The sequence below is a fragment of the Aulostomus chinensis genome, chromosome 2 (assembly GCF_037954235.1).
Source record: "Aulostomus chinensis isolate RoL2024-O1b breed Wild chromosome 2, RoL_Achi_v1.0, whole genome shotgun sequence".
Taxonomy (NCBI): domain Eukaryota; kingdom Metazoa; phylum Chordata; class Actinopteri; order Syngnathiformes; family Aulostomidae; genus Aulostomus; species Aulostomus chinensis.
This window is the reverse complement of record NC_141321.1, coordinates 8,763,921-8,776,464: the sequence shown is the minus strand read 5'-3', so window position 1 is coordinate 8,776,464 and position 12,544 is coordinate 8,763,921. Positions and strand designations below refer to the sequence as shown.

Below are 12,544 nucleotides of genomic sequence, written 5' to 3'. Positions count from 1 at the left end.
TCAACAACTCCTGAGCATAATTACAACACCATCATGGTCATCAGCCTTTCAAACAGCCATGAATTTCCCAGCTAATTACCTCGTTCCCCACCCACACAGTAAAGAACTCATATTCACTGTATGGTCCTGCAGCTTTGGAAAGCCTGTTTGTGTACCACAGAACAAAATCATACGCACAGTATGCTTTCAGAGTCTTCCTCCTCTTCGGGCACACGAGCTATAAATAGAAACTGCTCTATCACTCTCTCTCACTCTGTCCTCGCTTGCTTTCTCTCACTCTCGCCCCCCCCCCCCCATCACTATAACTCACTCTCTCTCTGACAGTGGATTTGTTTCAGTGCGTGTGGTGAGAAGAGATATGAGAAGGGTTGAAACGGGTCTTGATTGATGTCTTCCTCTCGCTCTATTACACACACACTCACACACACACACACAGTTGTTAAAATTCATTTTTGCATACTGAAATAAACTTTAAGGTGTTTTTTTTTTTTTTAATTAGTCTAACAGAATCTGACACTATCAGATGTTACTAATTTTTCTCTCTTTGTCCGGTTCAGAACTGATCAGGTCTCAGAGGCTCGAACACTTGATCAGTCCTTCTCCTTCTTCAGAGAATTCATTGAAAAAAATGGCCTCTAAATAAAACAAATGAGCGTTGTTTTTCTTTAATTGTATTTCATCCTGCAATAGGTGATGTGTATTTGTACTGATGCTACAAGCGTGAGTTTTAGTTTAATAAAGCAAATAACATCACTTACTTCCTGACAGGGACCATATTTTTCTAAAAACCCTCAACATTTTCTTCAAGGAATACCTAAATCTGTCCTTATCAACTTTGCTTATCTGAAAGTAACGGTTTAGGGACAGAAAAAAGTTGGTGCACTACGTGTGTATATTCTGCAGCTGTTTTCCAGACCTTAAACTGTAACTGTAAGAGTAACACAAAATGGGGATAGCAATTATTACGTTTTGAATTGAATAGAGTTTTCCCAGTGAAATGTGAACTGTCTGACTCAAGAGCTTATGTCCACCTGTGACAAAATTCAGACTAAGACGACAGAACAAATCCTTGCACCACTGGCACGTCAGTATTTCAGTAGAAATGAGAACAGGTCTGATTGTACAAACAAAAACAGTCACCTTTTAGCAAATAATCGTCTGCATGACTAAGCAAACTCATATTTGGGTATGTCAGGTGGAAAAAGTTGTTTTCAAATAAAAAGGTCTTCATCAGGTGCATGCTGTTTTTTTTCTCTGTGCCATCGATGTGTACGCCACAGCAAAAGCACAAAAAAAGTCACTCATTTATGAAACTGGTCAATTACTATGTTCTGCCTCAGTTCCATGACAGAATTTTTAGAGTTGAGGGATCAACAGACAAGAATAAAATGGGCCAGAATCTATTTATCAAGCCACTGATCCAGGATTGTTGTCAGTAAACGTGTCCTGCTCCACGTGACGGAGGCTGTGTGCGTGTATTGGTGCAGAAACCAGAGGAATGATGTGAGCATCTGTGTGAACTGCACGCTGGACTTCAGATCAGGTGATGCAACAAGCATCGAGGGAATTTAGAAGCCGCAAGTTTTGATTCCGTGACCGTTACAGACGAATCTCACATGACTGGGGATTGAAGTCATTATAAACAATTAGGTTGATGATCTCACACGCGCACACATAATGTAATTTCAGTAAATGAAATCTTGACTTTAATGTCACTCAAAAAAATAAACAAAAGTAAATTAATGAGGCTATAAGCAGAACTGTAATTACTGTTATTGAGCTCATATCTGCCACTTCATGTAATCGTACTCCTGCTTAATGGTGCTTATTAGAATCTCAGCATTAATAAATCACTGGGACGTGAATGTTTAGACACAAGAGTAATTAGAATAAACTAACTTGATGATGGCAGAGATGGCTGAAAACTATCACCTCTTCTCAAACTCCTGTCCTCCATGATGGATTTGAGTCAAAACACCAGGTGATTTCAACATACTGGAGAAAGGCAAAATCCTTCCAAGAACAGGCTTCCCTGCTGACGAGGACACCGTCATTGCAGAACCACGTGACCGGCATGAAATCTTCAGCGTTCTTCCACACCGCGTGTTACACAGTGTTCCAATGTAGGGAGACACGCCCTGAGTGATGGCGGGTTGAACGGGGACCTCCAATGGTTTCATGCTTGCAAGGATGAAAATTGAACAAGCATAAACATACTTCAGACGAGTGCAACTGAGACGGGCATTTTGGACTTTTTCATCAATTTCTTGGAAAAATGATTGGGCTTTTGTAGTGGGAAGTATATTTATCTGGTATGTATATGATTGTGTGGATATCCTAATGTAAGTTTGGATTTTGCTGAGAATCATCTACACTATCGTCAATTACAAATAACAACATTAATGCTGATTGGTTAATACAATAAGTAGCAATACAGAATGAGAAAAATAAAATACCATCATGACTGTTTTGAGAGGTATAATTCGACTCATCTTGATTACAGGGATTCATACCAGTATATGTTTTATGAATTTAAAGGGAAAGACCAACTGTAAGGTAAAAAGGTCTATTGGCCATCCTCTCCCTGAGCCGGAAAATAAAATAAAATCGCCTTCTCTACTCTGTGTATGCATTAGGGAGCCGAGTCCTACCTGCTCACTGCTAATTAGCTTAGCACAATGAATAATACCGGTCGGGAAATGTTAGTGTATCTGTAAAAAGTCTGGGCAAAAGGGCAAATAAGCACATTTCCCAAGAAATATGGATGTTTCCTTCAAATCTTGTTTCTGGGAGACTACTGGGGAATTTATCTGCTGGATGTGCTAGCAGCTACCTACCAGTTTGAAGAGCCTGAATATTGTAAAAATGCGGATTTTAGCTGGAGAGTGAAATAAAGAGCTAGAAATCCATGGTTCTGGGCTTAGCTTTGGTTTGAAGGAGAGCTGTATGAGCTAAGCTACAGAGAATGTGCTCGACTCTATCACCCGTCTTCAGCACAACAAAACCCAGCTGGAGTTTATTAACTTGTTAGTGGCTTTGCTACTTTTTCTGTGTTTGGTACACCACAGGCACACACAGACACACACACAGACACACTCCATACACCAACACTCAGGCTGAACAAAGACAAACAACAAAGACGATGTCAGTCAAATTCAAATATGAAAGAACAATCTACAACAATAGGTCAGATCTGGAATGGAATCCGCACACACACACACACACGCATGTGCACACACACACACACACACACACACACACACACACACACACACAAGACTATTATGTGCTACTCCCACTCCTCCACAGTGATTACCTTTCTCTATCTGCATACGGTTGTTGTACAGCTATACAGTGACAGGGCTCATTAAGGCATTCCAGTGTGCTTACAGGCTGCTATTAAATGTTCTCAGGCTGGCAGCTGGCCCTGCTATTCCTATCAATGTATATAACAGGCATTTCACGAGGTCTTTACAGTTTGCCTCGAAGCTAAATGGGCCACACCCTACTCAGCACATCTTGAAACACTGGGAGAAACGTCAAATGTCTGACCACGATGGAAACAACAGTGCTGCTCATGTCTGACATCGGCTAAGAGTGATAAATGTTCCAGTCGCAATCTGGGTTTTGATCAGTCTTATCAGGCTCCTTGTGGAAAGACACTTTAGGTGGTTTCATGGGCCCTGACAGAAGGGCGCCATTTTGTGCAGCAGTGTTTATAGTTCTGCGCAGCCAGGATTGTTGATGTTCATTTGTTGTGAGACGGCTGAGCTGTTTAGATACGGAGTGAAGAGGTGGTCTGTTGGCTTCAACATGTTTGGGGAAATTACCGTTAGTTGATAATGTATGTGACATACTATCTTTACTGATTCCCCAGGAAAGAATGTGTCTTTGCTTGCCAACAAAGGGCAAAACAAGATGTACAGACTAACTGCCTTGCTGATTATGTTTGCTCAAGGACACTCTTGTATACAGTAAAGGCTCAGTTGTCACTTCATTTGACGTCACTGGAAGCCCAAATCATTGAGTGAAATATTGCGGTACAAAGTTCGACTACTCAGTCGACAGGCGGGAGTAAACACTTCCGCGAGGAGCGCCACACTACTACACACTGCAATAACGGAGGAGGAAAAGTGACACATTACTTTTCTGTCAACATACAGTACATTGCCACTGTTCCTTCTCTGTGTGTCCAGATTGTGAATTACGAGGCTCGAGCTTTGTGGACTTTGTCTTCTGTACAGTCTTGGAGTGACATTGGCTCTGTAATCACTTTCTGAGCTGCAGATATGAAAATAGTTGCCCGACAGTTATTTAGACTGCGACACAGAAAGTATTTGCAACAAGAGCCCAGGCTTAAGCTGGCATTACAAGCAATTTATTAACTTTTGCCAGTTTGTTTGAACTACACATTAAATTTCAGCCTTCTTTGTATGCCCACAGCAATGAATGAGAATGCCCACCATTTTGTAGGCAAGGCTAGTGGGACAAAACAGACATCCGGGCATGCAGTCAGGGATATAGTGACAGTGTGTGATATAGCACGCCTAGTGCATTGTAGTTGTTGAGGGTCCTGGACCTGTGAATTCCACAGCCCTGTTTCTCTGCTTTCTCTGGCCATGTGGCATCTATTTCAGTAGGCGGAAGTACCAGGGGAATTTTGTCATAGTTCCTTTAACTGTTGGAGACTGTGGACATTCTCTTTTTGGTGTGTCCAAACAGCAGGAACTGGCGACTAAATTAGTTCTAGGAACCCCATTTTCAGGAACCTGCTAAGCTGGTTGAAGATGGGTCGGCACAGCAGTAATCCCTGGAATTTTTTTTAAAGCTGTGAAAACAGCAGCAGCTCACTCGTTAAGAGCAGAGTAGAGCAGTAAAGAAAATGGTCTTCGACTGCTTTTGGCTAGCTTGTGTCACTTGGCCGTATTTGCGCGTCACAGTGCCAATACAACCAGGAAAAAAGGCCAGAGAGGGAAAATAGCTGTAGCGACATCTCCTTGGTGACTGGGTCCTATAGCTTCAAGCTCCAAAAGCACAGATATTTAAGCACAAGCCTCACTACTGCATGCAAAGCCTCATTTTGAGAAAAGACCATTTTCCCAACAATGAAATACCTCCTCGTTGTTGGGTTAAGAGTGTCACTAATGGCAAGAGAGCACCATGTCCTCACACCCGAGTAAAAAGCCTGTGGAGATGTTCATTATGACCTGCTGGCCAATTAGAACTGTACTGAAGACAAGACTGGTTCTCCACATGTAATGTGCTGACTGATCTTTGGACGAAACAATGCTCCAAATGCTTGATTAGACTGACATTTGATAGCACATGAATTTCCTGCATTGTCTGAATTTCCCAGCAATCATCCACCAGGGTAACAACCCATTATGGGCAAAATGCTCATCAAAGACAAAATGGGCTTGCATCCTCTTCCTGAAAATATGGTGATTAAATAATGTATAATGCATGCGCACCAGAATGATATCTATAATGAGTGGAGCTGGAACAGCGCTCAGAGGATGGGGGACGAGGAGACTGGAGTTCCAACATTAAGGTCATCCTGGTATTGTTGGGATCACTTGTGTAGCCCACAGTGCTGACCAGTCCAAACTCGCAAGACTACATTGTGGTTTGACTAACTTTTATCCCACTGACTGACAGGACTCACATAATGTCACATAATAGGACAGACTCACTAGACAGCATAATGACAAAGAGGGAGGGGGTGGGGCTGCTGGACATGAAAGCTAATAAGCACATGTACATGCACACATGAAACCGGGTTATTGTGAGAATATAAGAACATGTTTACATGTACCACAACACCCAAATTACTGTAACACCTGAAATTACACGCAGCTGTTAGAAACCATATTTCATCTTTGTAAACCAAAGTTTCCATAAATAAGCTATATTAGTGATCCATGCCACTGCAGCTAGAGAGGTTTTTAGCAGCTGCACTGAGTCATTTTAAAAGGACTGACTGTGCATGTGGAAGACTGAAAGAAATGAATGATGTCTTATATCGAGACGCATTATTAAGTCAGATTCACTTATCATAAGATCTGTAATATGGGCTCTAATATTTGGGGACTTGAATCTTTTATAGCTGTGTCAAAATCACATCCTGTATTTTTTGGTTCTGTTTTTGAAGTTCCTCTGCACGATGAAATTCCTCCATATTTATCAGAAAAGAAAGACTGAAAGGAATCTAAAGAATATGCAAAGCAACAGAATCAAAATATAATAGGAAACAGTTAAATAACGCAAACAATATCAAACAGATATACAGTACAATATATAATAGTTTACACTGTATGGTATTATTGTGACTAGGGTTATGTATAAAGGAAAAATACTGCATCAGATGAGTGATTAAGTTATTTAAAATGAGAAAAGCAGTCATATTTTCTTTGTTTCACAATTTTTTTTATCGTAATTAAAAAAAAATATGATAAAGAATTGGGGCGGCACGGCGGTGCAGTGGTTGGCACAGCGGTGCAGTGGTTGGCACGGCGGTGCAGTGGTTGGCACGGCGGTGCAGTGGTTGGCACGGCGGTGCAGTGGTTGGCACTGCGAGAAGGTTCCGGGTTCGAGTCCCGGCTCCAGCACGGGATCTTTCTGTGTGGAGTCTGCATGTTCTCCCTGTTCCTGTGTGGGTTCTCTCTGGTACTCCAGCTTCCTCCCACAGTCCAAAGACATTAAGAGGGGACGAGGCTGATTGATACTCTAAATTGACTGTAGGTATGACTGTGAGTGTGAATGGTTGTCTGTCTCGATGCGTTGGCTCTGTGATGGACTGGTGACCTGTACAGGGTGAACCCCACCTCTTGCCCGAAAGCTGCTGGGATAGGCTCCACCCCCCACCCCGCGACCCTTAACAGTAATAAGCGGAAGAAAATGGATGGATGGATGAAAAGAATCAGAAAATTATAATTTTTACATAAATAATTCTGACATCAATAGGCTGTATATTGCAAAAAGATAAGAAGCAGGCAGTTAATACTTCTTCATTCTTTACGTAATTACCAACTTCCTTTTTGTTACAAGTATTTGTGTGGATTCTTGCAGCATGCAAATATATTTAAATTATAATTTCACAGTTGTTTGACTTTTACAAATGTGTGGACACGGGCCTTTGATTTAGTTCTGCATGTTACATCAATGCAATGTTTTAATTTTATATTACTGGCTTCTACGTAGATGACTTCTTGGGGGGGGGGGGACAGACAGAATCATTCTGGTGGGGTGTAAACAAATGGTTAATAAATCAGCGTCAGTGATAAACTAGAAGAGGAACGGAAACAAAGTGGGGGAAGGGAGTCGGAGAAAACCAGGGTGAGGGAGAGAAAGGCGAGGCGAGGCAACAGGAGAAGCAACAACAATGGGGAGGGGGGGAGACAGGGGAGGGGGGATTGATTGTAATCAGAAGATGAGAAAGAAGTAAATAAGAGGAAAGAATATGTGAAAGAGTGTGATCAGGGAATGAGGGGACCACAGCAGATTTAAAGCGAGACATTAAAAACCTCCCAGTCTTCCCGCAAGGGGGAATTACAATTAATCAAGTGGTTTCATTACTGTCCTATTAATAGGGTAAAGAGGGTCATCAACTGAAAGCCACCGTTGAGTAATGTTTTTAAAGCAAATTCAAATCTTAAGCCTGCTGAAATGATGTGCACTATCTTCCTCTGGGTTTTTCCTCCTCTCACTTATCCCTTCGCTCGCTCTCTCTCTCTCTCTCTCTGCTGTGAGAACAATACCACCAACATGCATTATTTATAGGAAAGTATGTTTAGGTTCTGAATGAACCATATGTGCAGACGTGTGACATCGCTGTGAACGTGTGATTCAGAGTCAAATGAGAGAGGGTGTGTTCTGTGGGCACAGGTGTGTGCCTGTGCGATTTCATCACTTTGCATGCAAATTTTCGCCAAGGAGAGCCACGGAGGCAGGGTGAGGATGAAGACGTGGAGAGAAACATGGTGTGATGACAGAGCTGTAGGCGCTGTGTTTGTACATGCATCTGCAGGCAAATTAATCATGTGATGGTCTGTCTCCATTAAAATGCTAATGCAGAAAAATGTAGACATTTCCATATTTTTGCAATATATCCCAGAGCCGAAGGAGTCTTATTATGCTAAACGCATGCCGAGGACTGGATGCACAGGCAACATAATAACAAGCCTGTCCAAAGTAAAAAGAGGATTAAGAGTCTTCAGTCGTGATACAATAGGAAAGCAGGCTGAAATGGTGTTCCTTAATGAGAGACCAGAAGACTTCGGATACTGAGATGTGGACTCCCTGTGACAGTTTACATTTTTATGTGATCTTCTATGTACCTGTTAATGGATCCAGCAGCATCAATGTGGTCATCAGTTTTGTGTAAAGTGAGCTCAAACTGAAGCTTTCAGGCTAAAACGTTTACACTCTTAGCCTTTGGCCGATACTTTGGTTCAAAACACTGCACAAATGGAGTATAATCGAGTCTTGGTGGATCATGGAGGTGCTTTCAAGACAAAGTAGCCTTACACTCAGTTCCATGTTCCACTGAGCACAAGTGGCAGGGGGCTGGCGGTGCAAATGACTCTTTTAGAGGAAGAGAGAGAAAGACACAGGTAGATAGAGAGCAGAGTAGGTTTTTTAAAAAATGATTCCGCAAACCAGCCTCATCAAGTGTGTGTGTGTGTGTGTGTGTGTGTGTGTGTGTGTGTGTGTGTGTGTGTGTGTGTGTGTGTGATTCCACTGAGGCGCTTTACGGGAGATTGGGTGGGATTGAGATTACCTGCCATCTCCCGATGATAGGAACAGTTGTTCATCCTGAGACTGTAGAGAACGGGACGACTCATGAACCTGAATGAGGCGATGCAGCGCGGTGGATACTGAGAGAGTGGGAACTCTACAGAGGAACATTAGTGACTTCCATGCCTGCAGCAAAAGGGTGCAGCATGTAGAGTGATGAAAGGTGAAGACGATGCCTTCACATGCCTTCAGCATTTTTCATTACTCATTTTGTTACTTTATTGTGTTTGGATCCTGTACTGTTTTCTATCGAGGTACTATTGTCTGGTGCTGTATTTCATTGCAGTACTATTGTCTTGTACTGTATTTTAGGCAGTACTATTGGCTGGTACTGTATTTTATTGTTGTGCTATCGTCTCATACACTATTTTATTGCAGTGCTTTTGTCATGTACGCTATACATATAAGTTATTGCCTTGTACTGTATATTACTGCAGTACTATTGTTTCGTACTGCATTTATTGTTGTACTATTGTTTTGTACCCTATTTATTTGTTGTGCTATTTTCTTGTACTGTACTTTATTGTGGTATTATTGACTTGTACTGTATTTATTGTAGTACTATTGTTTTGTATCCTATTCAACTGTTGTGCTAATTTCTTGTACTGTATTTTATTGTAGTAATATTGACTTGTACTGTATTTGATTGTGGTATTATGGACTTGTACTCTTTTTCATTGTGGTATTGTTGACTTGTACTGTATTTGATTGTGGTATTATTGTCTTGAACTGTATTTTATTGTAGTATCATTGACTTGTACTCTTTTTCATTGTGGTATTATTGACTTGTTCTGTATTTGATTGTGGTATTATGGACTTGTACCCTTTTTCATTGTGGTATTATGGACTTGTACTCTTTTTCATTGTGGTATTGACTTGTACTGTATTTTATTGTAGTATTATTGGCTTGAACTGTATTTCACAGTGGTACTACAGTCCTGAATTGTTTTGTGGTGTTGTGCTGCTGTGTACTGTGGGTTTGAACTGTACACAGCTGCTGTGGTGCTTGTGGCAGTTTTGTTCTTCGATGGCATGATTCTACTTTATGATCATAAGCTATGTAGCTGAATCTGGTACATTTACTTTGAAGTGGAAACTGAAATGTAGATTAATGCGCGCTGTCCCACGTTACTAAATAAAGTAGTTAAAATGAGCTGTTGGAGAAGACCTCCACTTTTTTTGGAGCACTTGACAATAATTTACTACAGGTGCCAGAACTTTTGACAGTGCATTTAAATCTTACTAATAGGCAAACCAGTGTGGCTTGCAAATAAGTATCCCAATTTGTTTTGGCATCAAAAATGATGTGAAAGTCCCACAGAGGGCAAATAATTAGGACTAATTATTATTTTTTGGGGGCGGGAGCAATGACAAGTTTGTAGTCGGGGGAGACAGCTTCCACAACTGTGGTTTCTTATACAGGTTTGATCCATATACCGCAAAATCTAAGAAATTAAACCTTAAATTGTAGTGGGGTTCTGGAAAAAAAAAAAGAAAAAAGAGTATTTACCAGAGACCTTTTACCTGTGTTTAAAAGTTTTTGTTTTATTGTAAATGTTATTTATCCCTTTTGAAGTTCAGGGTTTTACCAGGGCAGATTTATTTAAAAGCTCGCATTGTGCCATGTATTATTTTCAGGACAGTGTTGACTGAGGAGACAGGCAGCTATCACCAGCCACTACTGAAGCAGAGTTCAATGCTCGAGCAACAAAGTACACAGCTACTTTTTGTATCGCTCCGAAGCATTTGAGGTGGGTAAAACAAGAGCGAAACCACGATAACCAGATGAAAATGTCGAAGCTGTAAGAAGCCGTTCTTTTAATGCGTCAGTTTCCCCTGTGTTTAACCTATCACAATGTACGCTTTGTGTTTCACCAGTTATCTGCATTCATAAAATCGTCAAAGCAATGGGCAAGAAGCTACTGATATAGACCTCAGCATGATAACGTCTTAGCAAACTCATAAGTCTCCTTAGTTTCTTTGTTGTCATGTGGTGACTCATTACACAAATTGCTGACTGGACACATCGTGAGCGAACAAACATCAGATTCTTTCAATTATTTCCAACGTGGGGGCAGCACATACAAATAATTTCTCTATGCCCTCATTATCTGTGACATCACTCAGTGTATATCTAGACAACTTTTCACACTTCATCTGACAGTGCTCGCTGACTGTATGTTGGGAATCAGTGTTCGTGTAAAGAGCCTTAAATAAGAAGTCCTTACTGTGCCACAGACACTCATTCTGCTCTTGAAGAGGATGTCTCCAATTGTCTGCTCCCATTCTAAACCCACCTCAAGGTGAAAACTACATGTCTGTCTCGCCACTATTATCCAAAGCAGACATTGTTGACTGCCTTCTTAAAAAAAAGGAGACAAGGACATTTAAGTAGATCATTTCTCTTTAAGAGACGATCACACAAATACAATAAAGGCCCTGTAACATAAACTTCCATGTCCGCATTGCAGGCCTGAATAGGAGCTGAAACCCAGTGGCCTCTTAATATTACAGGAATCAGAAGTGCCCCCACATCGTCAGTTTACGTCAGTCTCGTTCACCTCTTTCCCATATGGTTTTATCCAAGCCGTTACAAGTAAATCACTGATTACCAGCCGTCTTTCCCTGTTTTTGTCACGTTGTGCCACAGGCCAGTGCCACAGGCCAGTAGATGTCGCTTATTGTTGTCATGGAAGCATTGCTCTCAGCTGGCTGACTTTTTAGGCATAAAATGACTCAGTCTTTGCAAAACTGAGAACAGGCAAAACCTACCAACCAATCTAAAATGTCACTACGATATCAGCCTCTGGTGTTACTGAAGATGGTGTTATTCCATTGAAAATCATGCTTGACTCGTTCATAATAGTGTGAACTGTGATCATACAAAGCGCCAAAAAAAAGGAGGTTAAATATTTCTACCAACTGTACTGTCACACAATCCCTCTAAAAAACTCACTCAGTCGCTCTCACCTAGACTAGTTGGCTTGATCAGCTCATCCAGCATGTCGTAGAATGGCAGCCTCTGGAGCTTAACGTCTGGGTGGACTGGGTGCAGCGTGGCAGAGGTGGACAGGTGGTGTGTTAACCCGGTCAGCTCGTGTTTCCCAGGGCCGAGCAGGGAAAGGGGTAGTAAGGCAGCAGGAGATGGGGCTCCACTGTGGCCTGCATGACCCTCATACGCCAGCTGTGTCAGGCCAGCAGGCAGTGCAGCTCCCCCTCCTCCAACCACCCCAGCTGTGGCCGGGTGATGCGGTCCGGAAAGAGCCAACTCTGAGTGAGATACCATTTTTGCGGGGAAGCGTCGGCGATAGAGCTCTTTGATCTTCATATGCACGGCAGGGCTGCAGCCGACCTTCAGCAGATGCAGGGCCTTGGTTAGCAGCTCATGCTTACGTCCGTGCTTGTTCCGACCAGCGTAGCCCAGCAACACCTGCAGCTCTGACACCCGCAGGCTCATCACCATTTGCTGTGGCAGATGGAGGGAATGAGAAAGGCAGTGAGAAAGTAAACCAGTACCTTTCCACAAAACTGAGCAGTAATCTTTTATAAGTATCAATTAGAGTGGCAATGCATTTCACACTGAGTGATTACAACAATTTCCTGTGAATTAACAAAAGTAGAGGGAAAAAAAACAGCTGACAGCTTGGATGTAGCGAGGCAAGCTCAGCTGTATTGTTCTAGATACGTCATAGAGCTAAAATAAGGTGAGCTTTCTTTTTCTCATCTGACAGAAAACCCGCAAGTATGA

At 41.9% G+C, this 12,544-nt stretch overlaps 1 protein-coding gene across 2 annotated transcripts in view; it reads right to left on the bottom strand.

Moving 5' to 3' along the window:
- LOC147269003 (E3 SUMO-protein ligase PIAS1-like) overlaps nucleotides 1-12,544 on the bottom strand; it is a 48,567-nt gene that overhangs the window by 15,893 nt on the left and 20,130 nt on the right. For both annotated transcript variants that reach the window (XM_086226253.1, XM_086226245.1), the window contains exon 2: nucleotides 11,767-12,262. In XM_086226253.1, the coding sequence (XP_086082379.1) occupies nucleotides 11,767-12,262 (496 nt within the window). The remainder of the gene's footprint in view (nucleotides 1-11,766; nucleotides 12,263-12,544) is intronic.